Source organism: Notolepis coatsorum (genome assembly GCF_963971535.1).
Source record: "Notolepis coatsorum genome assembly, chromosome: 1".
Classification (NCBI taxonomy): domain Eukaryota; kingdom Metazoa; phylum Chordata; class Actinopteri; order Aulopiformes; family Paralepididae; genus Notolepis; species Notolepis coatsorum.
The window spans coordinates 230,473,540-230,492,091 of record NC_140165.1 but is presented as its reverse complement, the minus strand read 5'-3'; the positions used below and the strand labels follow the sequence as shown (position 1 = coordinate 230,492,091).

Below are 18,552 nucleotides of genomic sequence, written 5' to 3'. Positions count from 1 at the left end.
ATTTGACGTGTTTCAATGGAACCGGGAGAACCGCTCCATTCGCCCGACAAGGAAAAGTGAAACCGGAGACATTTGGCCATTACACAGGCCAAGATACAAGGTTTCAAAGGGTGCTAGATACTGCCGTCTAGCTGGATGCGGCCGGTATTTCACTTTGGCAAACTCAGACTCATTCCTAGGCTATGGTAACACCAAGGTCCCTGGATGAATAATGAATACAAATATCGGAAAAAAGGAAAAACGATCAAATAACGAGTATACTCGTTGTTGGCGTTAAAGCGTCTGCTCCCAATAACGAGTAAACTCGTTGGCGGGGAATGATTTAACCCTTTATTCTCCGCCATGCGTAATCTGCCAATGACGCCGTAAATCTGTGATGGCAATCATATTTTACCCACAGAGACTTGGGATCTCCTGTTGATCTCCTCTCAACTCTCCAGCGGTTCAAGAGCGCCATCTGGTGGCCGATCGGCGGATCGCCCAAACAGGAAGTGACGCGCCGGAAGTGGTGCTCATCCATATTCGGTCCGGGCACCCGCTATCGTTAGTGGGACTCTAGCTCGACACACTGGACAGCGATCAGTTGCCAATAACTCTATAAACAACATGATTTGGACGTATATACTATTATACAACCTGGAAATGGATCGCATATATCAACATCCCATAATCGAGAACTTTCTGCTCCACGCGGACCACCCAACGGTCAGAGGAAGATGCGGTAAGTTTCAGCGTGTTTGAATAATATGATCCATATAAACTGCTGTGATCTATGTATCGCCCATACTAAATAAATGATTTAACGTCGGCCACAGACTTATAAACCCCCCCCCCCCTCCGGTCACCAGCAGATGATGAGGCAGGACGTTTAGGACCTTGTACAATTGAACGTTTTAATATGACGTCAATCGGTATCAAACTACATTTGATGATGTAATATATGTATTTATAGCTATAACTCGCGTTCTGCAGAATGCTGCAGAAAACGATAAAAACATATTTATACTTTAGACCGTATTTTAGTATGAATATGTGAATGAAAAAGTAGAAAGTTGCTACATCCTAAACGATAGATACTTGACGTTGAATGGGCCATAGTAATGTCAATTTAGCAATACAATTTAAAAAGTTATAGCCCTGCAAAGAAGGGGAACATCTCCATAGATTTATAGTGGTGGCAGAGAGGGGATTAAGATCAGAATAATCCCTGGCAGATAAAGGGTTAATGTTGTCTCTTATAAACCTACAAGTGTTTGCCGCACACACAATGACTACTCTATAACCTCCAATTTCCCACTTTACTGATTCATCAACGCCATTACTGTGTTCATGATGTTGATGCGTCAATAAAGGTTATTGAATAAGAAGTAACAGCCTTGACCTTTTATTGTGTGTTCACCCAACACCTATAGCTTACAGTTCAGTATCACTTTTTCATTACTGATACCATTCCGATACTCGACCCATCTAAAGCCATTTAAAAAATATCCTCAAACTATGAAATGAATACTGTACTCCCCTAAAGCAAGAAATACATAGCCCACAACACGACTCCGTTATGCAATACTGCTGCAGCTTTTTATTCAGTCAAAAAAATTTCACACACAGACCTACTGCAGACCTGCAGCATTCACATTTGGCATTTCGATAAAATTGTAGCGACAAGAATGTATGTGATAGTCCAGGGCCAGGCTAGATTTGTTAATAGATCATATTGGATTCTAACTTCTATTTTCTCCGATATCTGATCCAGCGTTTTTGTCTAGTATTGGACAAATCGGAGTCCTAATGTATCTCCTGATGCCGAGTATTGAACTACCATAATGCTACTTTTACTGAACAATCTAGCCTAGACTTTGGCATTTAGTTTGGGGTCATTGGACAAATAATATAGTCTAATCAGCTTTTCTACATTAGAGAGATCTAACATGTTCCCATTATGCCAAAACATGCAGAAAGTCAAGCAGTTTTGTTTTGATATGACATGGCTCTTGGTATCAGATTTTAGCATTGCGGAAATGAGTGTCCCTGACCCTGTGAAATGATCATTCAAGAGAGTTAATGGCCTTTCTATCCACGTTAATTGTGTGTTGTGTAGGGATGTTTACCGTTCACATTTGAACCGCTACGGTACCGGTACCTGTGAATCGATACCGGTAGGTACCCAACGGTACCCTTTTTCGGTACTTTAGTCTCTAAAAATGTAATCTACCTACCTCAGTTGTGAAAAAAAATATCCAAACTAAATAACTACACTTTCGACCGTTTTCGGCTTGCCATTGCCCCGACTGCTTTGTTGTTGAATCAAGTCAAAAGCGTATTGTAGAGGAGCCAAAGCTATATATTTAGGTTATTGTATTATATGAATGTTTATATGTTTATTTTTATAACCTTACATTGAAACGGTATTAGGAATATTGATTGGATTTAGATAAAGTCATTGAACCGTATTATTTGTCATAATCAGGGCATGAAATAAACTTTTTGACTCACCGGCCAGTGGCGGGTAGATGGGAAAAATCTACCAGCCAAGCATATTTCTTAACAGCCAAATTTATTTTTATTTTTTATTTTTATAAAATATATATATTATATAATCATAATTGTAGTTGTATTATCTGCGAGACATCGCCACCACGCAACAAGTCAAAATGCTCGCTATCTGCAAATAGTAGCCTCCAGCTCTAGCAAGGATTCTCCGGCGCTGCAGCTGGACCCTATACTTTGCTTTGGTCAAATCACATCATGGAAGCCAGGGGCTCGAATACGCATCGAATCAATGTTATAAGACATTGATATCAGGAGCTATCTGTAGCTACTGCTAGCCGGCTAGATAACGTTAAGACAACGCCTCAGTGAACTATTTAGTTTACTGGGACATTTCGTAGTGAGCTAACGTGAGCTAACGTGAGCTACCTAGCCAACGGAGGTATCATGCACTACTAGACTATTGCTGGAGCATTTGTTGATATCAGGAGCTATCAGTAGCTAGTAGGGCTGTCTTAAATACTTCGAAGCTTCGAAGCTTCGTTCGATGGCACAAGCTTCGAACATTAAAAAAAAATCGAAGTAAAAAAAAAAAAAAAAATTATTTTTACTTCTGTGTGTGTGTCAGGGTTTCCGTTAGAAAAAATTGTTGCCGGTCTCCGTGACCTGCAAGATTTCAATCTACCGGACAAATGAGATTAATTCCGGTCATAGTTTATTGAGCTTTAAAACAATTGATAGGCAGGCTATATAAAGAATGGCATCCTCAAGGCATGTAGATTTATAATAGTATTACTTAAAACTAGGCTACTTTTGCGTATACAGTCATTAATATATTCCAAATAAAATAAGTCCCTCGATACTCCGTGCTGCTGCTGACTTGAAATAAAATAGACCGCGTATGTGGGCAGTCGGTCCGACACTAAACAGCAGTCTGTTATAATCAAATTTTTATGAGCTAACGAATTCCGTTATATTGGACATTTGTATTAATTATATCAAGCGAAGAACTGAGAAAGCAGAGAGACGGCAACATTATCGTGGTTTGCGTGACGACTCTCTCCACCTCGCAACGACTTATTTGCAAAGAGTATGGCGCTGCAGAGCAGCTGATTCAGCTGTTATTGGCTCTTTTCTGGGAACTGCACAGCAGCGCCCCCCACCCAACATTGGCTGAATTGGAGTACTGCTGGAATACTGCATTGTGCTGCTGTTGCTATGGCTCTGCAGCTTCACAAAGTTCGCACACCCAGCAGCACTAAGCTCTCGCTGACAGCGTCGTTGTCATTATTAGAAGCAACGAGGAAACAAATGTAATGATCGTTTCGTTCATCGCATAGGCTATTTAATTTTGGCCTATTTTAATACAATTCAAATAATCAAATTGTGCTTAGACTCAGGGAATTATTTTCACCGGACATTAAGACCGGAGAGATTAAATATGTCGGACTTCAACAGATTTTGCCGGTCAAATACCGGTAATTACCGGCTAACGGAAACGCTGGTGTGTGTGTGTGCATGGGGCCATTGGGTGGGGCCGGGGGACAAATACACTGGAGGAAAGGAACCCAGCTCAGCACTGCCCAAATTATATCATCACTATTATTATAATAATAATAATAATAATAATAATAATAATAATAATAATAATAATAATAATAATAATAATAATAATAATAATTGCCTATTGCCTGTTTGAAGGATATCATCCTCAAACACATATACACCACCTACACGCCTATTCTCAGTCCTTGCCCCACAATGGTGGAATGAACTACCCACCCCAGTTAGGACAGCCGAATCCCGTCCAATCTTTCGCCGTCGACTAAAGACGCACTTCTTCAACCATTATCTGAAATAAAATTAAAAAAATCTAACCTTACTGTCATGCATTTCTCCTAATAAACTAACCTACACTGTAACACGCAACACTTTGATGAATATTGTTACTCAGCTGATAGAGTTGTATCCTTCCTGATGACCTGTCGTACAGAACTTGTAAGTCGCTTTGGATAAAAGCGTCAGCTAAATGACTAAATGTAAATGTGAATGTAAATGTCTTGTAGAATTCCACACATAAGAAAGAAAGATACTGGGATGAATAAACAAAATAGGAAATAAAATGTAGAAATGCATGCAATACATAAATAAATATGAATCTCCATATATGAAATAGAACATTTAGATAAGGTGCTACTGAGATGTTTTGGTGAGTTCTTTGTTTTTTTGTGGAAGTAGCCCTTCTTAAAAATGCATGAACATTCACTGATAATTGGTCTGTAGTGGAGTCTACAAGGTCTACATTGCCGGACCATGTAGAATCCAGACCTTGTAGACTGACATAATTCTGTGCATAGTTTAGTGACTTTAGTCTACACAGGCCATATTTCAAATAATCAAAATCTTACTTCATTCATCTTAAACATTCTTGATTTGGGGGATTGGTAGTTCCCATGAAATCTGAAGTTGTTCAAAAGACAACAGCGATCCACCTTGAATTAAATCACACACAGTCACGAAAGGGGCTACTTAATTCATTAATCCAATCCACTTTATTTATAGAGCACATTTAAAAACAACAACGTTTACCAACGTGCTGTACAAGTCCCACAACATAAGATAAAAAAAAAATAAAAAATTATATTAATAAAAAATAAGTTAATTAATTAAAAAAAAATTATTCGAAGCTTCGAATTAAAATCGAAGCTCAGCCCCGAGGCTTCGATTGCCAAAAAAAATTCGAAGGTCAGCCCTAGTAGCTAGGGGTGGGACAATACATCGATCCAGATCGATATATCGATCTATTATCAATAATCAAATAGGATCGACGCAACGTAAAAAGATCGATTCATATTGCGATACTCTTATTTTGAAAATCCCCGCGAGTCATATCCGCCGGCGCCCAGTATTGTGAAACTCCGTGTAGAAATTACAGCAGTGTTTGCGTCTGCTGTAAAGCACTACAGAGCGTCTATTTTGCGAGCCGATATAAGTCTGTGCAGTTTTTTTCCCGCAACGGGTCAAATGCATATAACAGGCGTTGCATCGTCGCCATTCCTTTATGCCAACGTCGCGTTAAATATCTAAATGAACGTCGCGTTGGCTGCTAAAAGCTAAGCAGCTAACCGTGAGAGAGAACAGGAGAGTGGAAAGGGGACTTGGAAGGAGGAGGGGTGGGGGCTGTGGGGGACTGTGTGTGTGTGTGTGTGTGTGTGTGTGTGTGTGTCTGTGTGTGTGTTAAAGCTCAATATATAAAAACAAAAGTGAACAGGAGGTCTATTTGTATTAAAAACAATAGATTGTTTTTCATTTAAATGTCTGGAAGAGCTCAAAAATAAATACATCAATTGATATTTCCGTAGCCTTTTTTTAGTTGATCTAAATGTGACTGATTGTGTTAAATGGGCACATAATATCGCCTCATATCGATCGCAGACACCTGAATTGAATCGTATCGTATCGTATCGTGGCAGACTTTGTGATATCGGCAAATATCGTATCGTTGTCCAAAGAATCGATATCGTATCGTATCGTGATGAAACTGATGATTCCCACCCCTACTAGTAGCTAGCCGGCTAGATAACGTTAGACAATGCCTCATGTATTAAACTAAAAGTGAATAGTTGACTGGGTCATTTTGTAACGGTAGCTAACGTTAGCTCACGGAGGTCCCACTAGACTAGAGCAGTCAGCAGACTGCCCGAGGCAATAGCCTCTGTGTTTACACAGGTTTGGGAGGGGCAGGAGGAGGAGGAGGAGGAGCAGTGCACTGCAGGTCTGTGTGCTTGAGACAGAATAATTGGATCATGTTTTTCGATCGGTTTTCACATGACTATTTGGTTGCCCGCCACATGGCGGACAGACCTCTCAGTCTCACTCGCCAAACCTAAAATCTGCCCGCCAATGGCGGGTGGGGTGTATCCTTTCGGCAACAAACGTTTCCTTCTGCGTTGCTCTGATTGGCCAGCGATCTACGCTCGTTTCGCCCCTACGCCGATAGCGCGCGCATGCGCATTTTGTTTTTGCCCTCACACGCCCACACGCTCACATGCAGGTTTTAATAATAATAATGCAGGCACCTGAATCGAATCGTATCGTATCGTGGCAGACTTTGTGATATCGGCAAATATTGTATCGTTGTCCAAATAATCGATATCGTATCGTATCGTGATGAAACTGGTGATTCCCAGAGGTGTGAAACCCATGTTCACCAAGGGCCACATAAGCATTAGGGTAGGGATGGGCGATATGGCCTCTAAATGATATCGCGATATTTTTTGGCCATATCACGATACACGATATATATCGCGATATTTTGACATTTCCTCTAAAGCACTTGATTTAACCCTTTGATGCATACAGTCACGCCAATATGATGATTATAATAAGTCCCTGCAAAATATGTTTCCATTATTAAACCATGAAGATGCTTTAAAAAATAATTAAATGAAAATGTACTAAGAGTAGTCTACTGACCCACTAATAAAATGTACTGTACTTTTCGCACTATAAGCCGCACCTGACTATAAGCCGCAGCAGCTAAATTGAATGATGTGTACATATATAAGCCGCACTGGACTATAAGCTGCATGTGTTTTAATGTTTAATTACCATAGTGTTGATGGAATCACGTTAATATAGAGATGAAAACAATACAATACGTTATTTCAATTGCTATGAATAGCTAGTTACGTTAATATAGAGAGATGAACGTTAGTTCGATTGATATGAATAGCTATTTACGTTAATATAGAGATGATAAATTAATTAAACGTAAAAAAAAAAAATTTAACTGAGTGACGAATGCATAATTTACACTTGTGCCAATTGTGTGTGTTTGTCTAAGTATTATTATTCTAAGTATTATTATTATTATTATCTACCGGCGTGGCGGCAAAAACCTGCATTATTATTATTAAAACCTGCGTGTGGGGGCAAAGACGAAATGCGCATGTGCGCGCTACCGGCGTAGGGGCGAAACGAGCGTAGATCGCTGGCCAATCAGAGCAACGCGGAAGGAAACGTTTGTTGCCGAAAGGATACACGCTGGTGGGTGGCGGGCTCTAATTTCGTGCCCTGGTCATAATAGAACATTCTAGAACATTTGTGATGTCACAGTATGATGTCATAGTCAAACATTCTAGAACATTTGTGATGTCACAGTATAATGTCATAATGGAACATTCTAGAGCATTCGTGATGGCCAGTATGATTTTGTGTATCTATATATTCAACAATTCTCTCTGAAGAGCTCATTGTGCATCTTGAAACAGTGCTGAGCAGTACTGAACAGATAGACTAAACAACATAGATTGAAGCCTGCATTTCTAGACCAGGGTGCCTTGCCTACCGGTTTGCTGTGGAAAGAGCCGGCAAGTTGATTTATGGCTTTCAGGTGAGGAGGAATTTTCATGTGTCGAGTCGGCGGTGATTTTGGAGACTGGGAAAATAGTAGGGCTGTCTTAAATACTTCGAAGCTTCGAAGCTTCGTTCGATGGCACAAGCTTCGAACATAAAAAAAAAATCGAAGTAAAAAAAAAAAAGAAAAAAAATATTAATTAATTTATTTTTATTTTTTTTATTTTTTTTTTACTTCGATTTGTGTGTGTGTGTGTGAACTACCCATCCCAGTTAGGACAGCCGAATCCCGTCCAATCTTTCGCTGTCGACTAAAGACTCACTTCTTCAACCATTATCTGAAATGATAAAAAAATAAAAATCTAACCGTGACTAACCTTACTGTCATGCACTTGTCCTAATAAACTAACCTACACTGTAACACGCAACACGTTGATGAACATTGTTACTCAGCTGATAGAGTTGTACCCTTCTTGCTGTCTTGTCGTACAGAACTTGTAAGTCGCTTTGGATAAAAGCGTCAGCTAAATGACTAAATGTAAGTGTGTGTGTGTGTGTGTGTGTGTGTGTGTGTGAACTACCCATCCCAGTTAGGACAGCCGAATCCCGTCCAATCTTTCGCCGTCGACTAAAGACTCACTTCTTCAACCATTATCTGAAATGATTAAAAAAAAATAAAAAATCTAACCGTGACTAACCTTACTGTCATGCACTTGTCCTAATAAACTAACCTACACTGTAACACGCAACACTTTGATGAACATTGTTACTCAGCTGATAGAGTTGTACCCTTCTTGCTGTCTTGTCGTACAGAACTTGTAAGTCGCTTTGGATAAAAGCGTCAGCTAAATGACTAAATGTAAGTGTGTGTGTGTGTGTGTGTGTGTGTGTGTGCGCGCGCCTTGTAGAATTCCACACATAAGAAAGAAAGATACTGGGATGAATAAACAAAATAGGAAATAAAATGTAGAAATGCATGCAATACATAAATAAATATGAATCTCCATATATGAAATATAACATTTAGATAAGGTGCTACTGAGATGTTTTGGTGAGTTCTTTGTTTTTTTGTGGAAGTTGCCCTTCTTAAAAATGCATGAACATTCACTGATAATTGGTCTGTAGTGGAGTCTACAAGGTCTACATTGCCGGACCATGTAGAATCCGGACCTTGTAGACTGACATAATTCTGTGCATAGTTTAGTCTACACAGGCCATATTTCAAATAATCAAAATCTTACTTCATTCATCTTAAACATTCTTGATTTGGGGGATTGGTAGTTCCCATGAAATCTGAAGTTGTTCAAACGACAACAGCGATCCACCTTGAATTAAATCACACAGCCGAGTGAAACCTTGTTGGATGCGTCACAGTCACGAAAGGGGCTACTTAATTAATTAATCCAACCCACTTTATTTATAGAGCACATTTAAAAACAACAACGTTTACGAAAGTGCTGTACAAGTCCTACAACATAAGATTAAAAAATATATATATTAAAAAAAAAAATTATCTTTTTTTTCTTTTTCCGAAGCTTCGAATTAAAATCGAAGCTCGGCCCCGAAGCTTCGATTGCCAAAAAAAGCTTCGAAGGTCAGCCCTAGAAAATAGTTTTCTTACCTTGTACTAGTGACGTGAATATTTAGGAAAATAGCTTTAGGATCACTTCTGTAAAGAAAGACTTCGCTGTGGAAGAGAAATAAACCATTTTGATATCTTTGTTTTACACAAGTGACTACTCGCGAGTAAGCAACTTTAACCAGTAGAGTGGAACGTCGGCCCTGATACGTATATTGTGCGTGTGAACATTGACATGAAAAGAAAAAAGGTTAAAAAAAAAATTTCAAAGAAGTGCAATTTTTTTTTACTTTTTTTTTTTTATGGTATCTCACGTGAATCGATACTCGGTAGTACTGACGTGTTTCGGTAAGTACCTTTTTAAAAGTACCGAATTCGGTACCCATCCCTAGTGTTGTGGTGGAACTGAGAAATGTCCCCTGGTCCCTGTTGTTGCCATGGCTATCGGATCTGCCTTGTTTTGGTGCCGTCTCAGAGACTGAAGCACTATGTAATTAGTGGCAATGGGGTCGTTAAAATGGAGTACCACTAAATGAACACAGGAAGTAATGCAGGAAGTCAAATCTGTTAAGCGTGCATATACTCGCACACGTACACATAGCTTCATACACTGTATTGAGAGGAGCAGCTGCAGAGGCGACGAGCAGAGGGAGGAGACATGGTAGTGGGCAGTAGAAGTTTAACAATATCTAATAGAATCTACCGTAAATATAAAAAAAAAAAAAAAAAAAACCTTCAATACAGTTTTGGAGACATGGCAGTGGGCAGTAGAAGTTTAACAATATCTAATAGAATCTACCGTAAATTAAAAAAAATAAAAACCTTCAATACAGTATAAACTGTATTGATTACTCTTTCTCTTGTTTGTCATCTAAACTAGGCATCTGCCTGCATCCTATCGATGTAGAGTGCGGCAGGGAGGGTACACTATAACTATACACACACACACTTTTGCCCAAAATCAAGTTTGAACAAATACAAAGTAAAATAGAATTTATAATTCAAACTTTTATGTAATCAACATTTTACCCCCCATATGTAACCAGAATCCGACCTCTATTATAACCCCCCCCCCCCCCCCCCCCCCCCCCCCCATAACCCCATGCCTTTTCATAATCACAAGCAATCTCAAAACAATTACTGTCATGGCCCATGGGTTTGGATAGTTGTAGTTACGTATTGACTCTGGACAGCGCGCACCTCAAGAGACAACTGTAGAGAGACTGTTTGACAGAGAGAGAGAGAGAGAGAGAGAACACTACTGGCAGGCACTTCACAATTACAAACACACTTTTTTTTAGTCTATGGAACGCACATATTTCTGGCATAAGAACGCCACGGTTGACAAGATCACCGATGTCCTTTTCTTCGTGATGGCGGATATTGCTCTTGTAGCAAGGTGTGTGTCCGTTTTCCATCAGTTTGGATGAACCCACGCAGCCCCAGTGCACCCTTCCCACCTCTGCTGCTTTCACGACTTGGTCAGGCAGTGAAGACGGAAGGAGAGACGCAGACGTGCAGCGAGAGCACCTAACCGTTTTGGAGAGCATGGTGCCTGAAACTAAGTGAATGAATCTATATCACATCATTTACATTCAATCAATAATTCGATTTCCAAACAAAGTTAGTCCTAACGTACAAAAAAATAAAGCGTTTTAGCCAAACCAAGCCGTGTGTGTATATATATAAAAAGCTCTGTAGTATTCATTATAAATCCATAAAGAATCCAAATGTGAATTAAAAAGCCGAAATTCGTTACACAAAGGACAGTGAGGAGAGGAGTGTAAAATAAACCTGTTTTACTTCCTGCTGATAAGCAAATCACAACCTACTCCTCTCACCATCTCCAAAACTATTAGGCCTCGCCGCAACCCACCTGGCCTTCTGGGGCCCAGACGTTTGAAAGCCACATCAACTCACATTTCCAGTAAGAACAGGGTTGGCAATTCATCTTTTTCACAAACATTCTGGGAACTATCCCAAACACCAATGAAGGTGATTTATTTCTGTCTTTTCTCATCTACCCTCCCGGGACGTCACTAAATCTATTTTGTACTGTCCCAGACACATTTTATATCATCCCCAATGGGCCTCGGTGATATGAAAGAAATATCACGATAATAATCATGTTGTTATTTGCATTGCTGTTACCCCTTTTCCTATTCTCTGTATTGCTTTTATCTATTTGTCTATTTGATGCTCATTTTGTGTAAATTGTACTGCTGTGAAGCACTTTGTGCTGCAATTGTATGAAAGGTGTTATACAAATAAGGCTTGTTATTATTATCAGACATCGTTGTATATAAAGATATCTGTTCATTAGGGGTGTAAGGTACACGTATCTGTACCGAACCGAACCGTTTCAGTGTGTACCGTACGCGTACCGTACCGAAAGAATACAACGGTATGTAAACCACTAACGACAGCCTGGTGGCTGTTTTTTTCACAATCTAATATAATAATAATTATTATATTTTTCTTTTACAAGTCGATTATTAATTTCAATATAGAATATTCGTTGACAGCCCTACAAGTACAATTAGTTACTGCACACTACATCACCCCCTGAGTGGAACATGGAAAGACAAACTTTCCCCCACTGTACCGAAAACCCGTACCGAACCTTGACTTCAAAACCGAGGTAAGTTTTTTTGGTTTTTTGGTTTTTGTGTACCGTTACACCCCTACTGTTCATGTATGCAAAATCACATGATAAGACACAATGACAGAATTGTGTGCAACTATATCATGATGTCATCATTTCATCACGATAATATTATCCCAATGCGATAACATTGAATTGCCGCCCAAACCCAGTCCCCGGGACAGCAGGATGCCCTTAGTTTCACGGCCCGAAGAAAACCAAAAAACAATGAAGTTGGGAGTTTGTAGGCTTTCCAACCATAGCAGGCTAATGTTACTATTGCAGTGGAGAGATAGGGTGTCACGCTACCTAGAGCTGTGCCACCGCCTGCAGCTCGGTCTTTGAATTAATGATTAGATGGGAGGCTCACAGGCCTAAATGCTGCCAAAAGCCACGTACTAGCCTCTCCTGAACACACACACACACACACACACACACTGACGGCTGGAGTGGCTGGTGAATTCACACGCGCACATACACTGTAGCTTCAGTTTCACTGTCATTGATTGAACTTGACGGCGTCCGTTTTGAATAGCCTGCCCTACACACTATGTGCTAAGCCCCGATGCACGGGCCTTGTCGCTCTGCCAATGTGATCTGTTCAAGTGCACCGCTTGTTCACGCTCAGATGGCAGTCCGAGAGGGGAAACGATGATGATGTACTTTGTCAAATAATCAGGGCTGCTTCCTATTAGTCTATTAATCTGTGAATTTGATCTCAGTCGACTAAGACTGAATTATTTATGTATTATTTCCACGTTGAATGAGTTAATTATGAGCACATGTCAGGTAAGCGCTAGATTTAAAGCGGCCCTTCTGCATGATCGCATGTGGAAAACACAATGTTACTGATTTGTCTTTATCTTTTCAACTTATCGATTGGTTGACAAATAACATTACTATTCAGTGTAAATGGTGCATTTATATAGCGCTTTAATCCAAAGCGCTTTACAATTTTCCCCCTCACATTCACCCATTCACACACCGACTGAGACAACCATGCAAGGAGCCAACCTGCTCATCAGGAGCAATTGGGGGTTAAGTGTCTTGCTCAAGGACACTTCAACACGCTGCCCAGGAGGAGCAGGAATCTAACCGAGAACCTTCCGATTACCAGACGACTGCTCTACCTCCTGAGCCAGTGTTTCCCTTAGGATGGAATCATAGCAGAGACTCAAACATGTGATGTCAGCAAGATGTAAAAAGCTTTTACATGTGTGTTCCCAGGTGTGTGGAGTATGTTGGCGTCGTGCTGCAACTGGTTTTGTCTGGGCTCTGAGACCATCGAGGAGAACAACACTAACAACAACAGCGGCAGTGCCAGGCGCCACCAGGCCTACACCAACTCTGGCTACAGCAGCCAGCCATCGCCGCCCCTGCCTGAACCCAGCTGCAAGGCCTGCGGAGGACATTTCAACACGCTAGCCAGAAAGGTATCCGTCTGAAGTTCAAGTTTTGTTTTATTTGTCACATATAGGTACGTACATTACAGTGAAATGCTTGTGTGAGCTTCCTGAGATTGTGCTTCATACAGTACAAAAAGTAAAAAGAATAAAGACCAAACACTATACAAATTATACAATATACAAAACTAAAGTACAAAATGCTAAAAATGAGGTAGTGCAAATATTTTAGTAATAAATAGATAAAATATATATATATGTTTAAAGTGAGTGTGGATGTGTGTGCAATGAAGGTAGAATGGATGGGATCTGTAGGTCCCTTCGCAAGTAGGAAGATGGCCTGAGTTTATTACAAACACAATTTGTAAACTCGCCCTCCAGTCATGTAGGGGTTGGTAGGCTGGACCCTTTCTATCATTTGGAGTCTAACGGACTCTGTGGACCAACATTGTTTCAATTGATCACATGGCTGCCGTGAACCAGGCACCAATAATATGAATGTATTAACACTGAGTGCCAACGACGAGAAATTTCATTAGTTCATGCCATGCGTTGACTGCCAAGAACGAGAAATCTCGTTATTCAATTGTTATTTTTTTCTATGATCGATTTCCATACATTTTTCATCAATCTACCCTCACGTTACCAGTTGGGATCTGTCTGAGCTCGAACAGGAAAAATACCGCTCCCTATCGTCTCTCTGGATGGTATTGCACCCCATTTGATTGGACTGAATGAAATGGATGGGGAAAAAAGAGTCCGGATTCCACATTTTACTTGTCGGGTGTGAGAGAATGAAACTCATCATCTCCTACCACTTGATCATTTTATATTTTTCATTGTACTATATTTTCATTAGTTAAACATTTTCTACTTTGCTCATCCAATTATACTCTCCTACTGTTAAAGGCCAACTTGCAGGTTAAACCCTACTCTTCAATTATGGGTAGTTTACATTAGGGATGCACCGATATGAAAATTTGCCACCGATACCGATTGTTCAACTAACACAATCGGCCGATACCGATATCGATATTTGTGGCAAAAAAAATTATAAAAAAATTATATATATATATTTTTTGTAATTTTTTTATTTTATGAAACTACTGTATATTTGTATGTCTCTAAATGTTTTGATGAATTGAAAATGGAGGACCCTTATGTAAAAAAGCCGAAAGTCTTTTTCTGGTCTTCATCCTCCAGTCCACTGAGCTGTACTGTATTGTACCCACTCTGCAATCTCAATAAATCAGACAAATGCATAGAAAAGCTTATTATAACCAAATAACAAAAAATTATATTGTTTATGAAAATGTTTTAGCCCCTATGCTTGACTATTATTTTAGCCATGGCAACAAATAAAATGATGATAATAAAATGAATAAATAAAATATTAAATAAATAGGCTACACGTCTCTCTTTTTGTGTTACAAATTGTGCTCACCGATATGAACATAGGCCTCTTTACTTAAAAAAAGGAAACATCAAGAAATATGTTTATGGTATTAATCCCACCATGCCATGTAGCACTATGTCTCTCCCAGTATGGTCTGCCGGGCTGCAGCTGGATACTATTGTCTCAACCATAGCTCTCAACCAAAGCAATGCACAGAACCATTTTGATTGACAGTCGATTCAGCCAATTACGTCACACCGCTAGCACCCACCTCCTGCTGTTCTTACCACCAATCGGCAAGCGTTTATTCGTTTTTTACTTCCGGGAATGCCGCCATTGACCTGCTTGCGAGAAGCACAACAAACTTACCGTAGCTAATACGTTAGCTCCCCGCCGACCACGAGTAGATTACCAGCAGGATGACCAAATTGCATAATGATTTTACTGCAACGAATGTTATAATAAAACAAAGCCTTTCTATACATTTGTCTGATTGAAAACTTTATTAACAGATTGCAGAATGGGTACAACTCAGGGTTCTTATGAGCAACGGAATGGAACTGAGCTATGAAGGAGTAATGCTTGCTACTTGCTATGTTCGGGTAAATAATATGGTGATGTTATTGAACGTGTAACACTAACTATAGAACGTTAATGCCACAAAACGAATGCCTTTGTTAATCATAAGTAGTAACTTTGATGCAGTAACTTGTGTGTGTGGGGGCGGCGTTGTGCAGGTCACGACTGAACTTTTTTTTGCCTTTTGACGCTACACAAATTGATGGATATTTATCGGCTACTGCCATCTGCACATTCAAGCTTATCAGCCGATAGGCCGATTGCAGTCAACAAGGCACTTATCGGCCGATACCGATACCCGACCGATACATCGGTGCACCCCTAGTTTACATCATTGGTATCTAATTTCATTATTTATTTTTTTCCATTTGACGCCGGAAATGCCACTCAGAAAGGGTTAAAAAGGTCCACGCATGAATAACATGTACGGAGCAAATCAAAAAGCTTATCAGACTCTAGCAGGGCCGTGACGTCACTCCAGGCAACTTATGCCTTATGCCCGTCCGGGTCATAGTACTACTGGCTATATGGCTCTGGCTAACGTTACCCTGCTAACGTTAGCATTATGGCTACTGTTGTGAACCATTTTAAATCGGGGCATGTAAAAGAGTTTTGGAAACGAGTAAAATGTGCAGATCCTCTTCTCAGACCTGTGGGGCAAAGCACTGCACCCGCATCATGCCGGCTAGCAAGCTACACGTCACGGCATGTTGATACGATAGTAGCCCCTCGGATAGCACTCGGTGCATCAGTCACGAAACGGGCTACCACGATAGCTATTAGCTAACTAACGTTAACGTTACAAGCTCAAACACCTTATAACTACTACTATTGTCGTGTCCATAAGTTCCCTGGAAGAATACTTGTGAGGACGAAGGTATACAAAGAGGAGAGAACCATTTTAAATCGGGCATGTTAGGAGTTTCGAGAATGCTGGCTACCAAGCTAGCTAGCTTAGCTACTAACTTTATATACACAATGTGTACAACGACACAATGATTTACATTATTACAAATATGGTAACGTGGTTGTGGCGTTTACAAATAGTGGTTAGCTTTAGAGATGAATGGCTATGATCACGGAGCAATAGTGAAACAGATACATTTTCATTCATTCACTCCTCGGCTAGTAGTAGCAAGGCTCTCTGCTTCCTGCCACTACCTGCCTGTGACTCTCAGAGCCCCTGCTGCCCTGTACCTGGTGTGACGTCATCATTAAGATGACACACGCACGTTATGAACCATGGATTAAAATATGCATGTGCGTGGAGGTTGTGGTTTAGTTGCCAAAATGTTTGATAAAAACGCTAAAACTGGGTCAATTTCAATAATTTTTTCCCCCCTCTTCATGAAAGTCACCCTAACCCTAGTCACATTGTTTATTGAACAAAAATACAACCGGCAAGTTGGCCTTCAACCTCGTACTAACATTAGAAGAAGAAAAAGGTAGTATTGTGAGAGAATGAAACTCATCATCTCCTACCACCAACAAGAAGACAAAAGACGCCCCCACCCTCCATTGTATCCAAAGACCCCACACCCTCACTGTAGCGGCACCTGCCTGTGTCCGCTTCCTGGTAGACGGGGAGTGATTCCATACGCGCTCCATCCAAAGAATAGTCTCTCCACACATTGAGTTCCGTTATCAGATACCGACGTGGTGATCCGATTTTTTTAGAAAATGTAGGTTACATGGGAGAGGTGATCAAAGCGATCCTAAAGCGTCCTATAACCGTGGTTCTAATTGATCAAAGTGTTTCCTAAGATAAAACTATTCTAAAGCGTTCCCGAAGCGGTCAGAAAATTATATGCTTTCCCCGTCGGCTACCAACCCACAGCTGATCCCTATCACCCATTTTAATGATCTCCGCCGCTCCGTGGGCCGACCCACCTGACAGGTGCAGGTGATCCGCCCACAGTACAACAGAGTCCACCCAACGGGTGACACAGATAAACATAACATTCCCATAAATCATATCCTTCGATTGGAAATAATAATAACAATAATGATAATAATAATACTAATAATAATAATCTATAACAAAAAACACTCATTCGGCCTTTACACTCACCTCTCCTGTCCAACCACCCCAAAACACATCACCACCCCAAGCCCCCCCCCCCCCAGAGCAGAGCAAACCACACAACTCACCATTCCAGACAAACCACCCCGAAACACATCACCCCCTCCTTCATGGACCCGAAACCCCCCCATGGAACAGACCAACCACCCACCATTCCAGTCCGACCACTCACAATGGACACACCTTTTGCTCCCCCTGTATATAATGAGACCACATTCGTTGATCAAGAGCTCAGTTGGGGACACTCGGCCAGTGTACTCTCTGAGTCATCCTGCTGTAATTCACCTGAACCTGCTTTGGTGTATTAAACCCACGTTTGTTCAAGCCTACCTGACTGTCTACATTTGATTACTCCGGGAACAATTCTCCCACACAGGCATGTAACCGGAGACGATCCCACTCATTGCCCACCCTCAGAAAAGCGTGGAATCGGTATTTCCAGTACCAGCGTTGGATCAATAAACGTGATCGATATTTGGAATGGCGATCAGGAATTGGAATAATCTTTTTGGAGAACATCTGATCTAGGGGTGGACGGTAAACGGTATACGTATAAACGGTATGAGTTTGCGCTACGGTATGGATTTTGACTATACCTTGTAACCGGTAGAGCAGCTCTAAAATAGCAATGACGTCATGTAACCACAGAGCGACTATTTCACTTTCATTTGCCCCTAAAAATAGATAGAATTAGTCATAGATAATAGATATGTGCGAACTGGAAAAAGTTATTTAGGAGCACAGAGGCTTCGCGCAGTGGGCGTGTCAACACACAATTGTCATTTCATAATAAACACAAGCAAACTAGCTCTTCCACCCTGCGTTTGAAGGCTGTGTGACAACTTCTCTCGCAAGTCGCACAGTTTCTATGTGTAATGTAAACTCTGCGACGAGTCCAATGGTCTAACATGCTTTGCATCCTCGCCATTCTGGAATGCCCACGTCGCGCTAAAACCTTATGTAATGTTAACTGTCGATGTAGTAGTAGCCTCAGCAAGCTAACGTTAGCTGGCTCCAGTCCAC

At 40.7% G+C, this 18,552-nt stretch overlaps 1 protein-coding gene across 3 annotated transcripts in view; it reads left to right on the top strand.

The window, feature by feature from the left end:
- rffl (ring finger and FYVE-like domain containing E3 ubiquitin protein ligase) overlaps positions 1–18,552 on the top strand; it is a 90,453-nt gene that overhangs the window by 28,766 nt on the left and 43,135 nt on the right. For all 3 annotated transcript variants that reach the window (XR_014620739.1, XM_084335385.1, XM_084335384.1), the window contains exon 2: positions 13,296–13,501. Coding sequence is in view for 2 of the 3 variants with exons in the window: in XM_084335385.1 (XP_084191511.1) it covers positions 13,307–13,501 (195 nt within the window). In the remaining variant the exon portion in view is untranslated. The remainder of the gene's footprint in view (positions 1–13,295; positions 13,502–18,552) is intronic.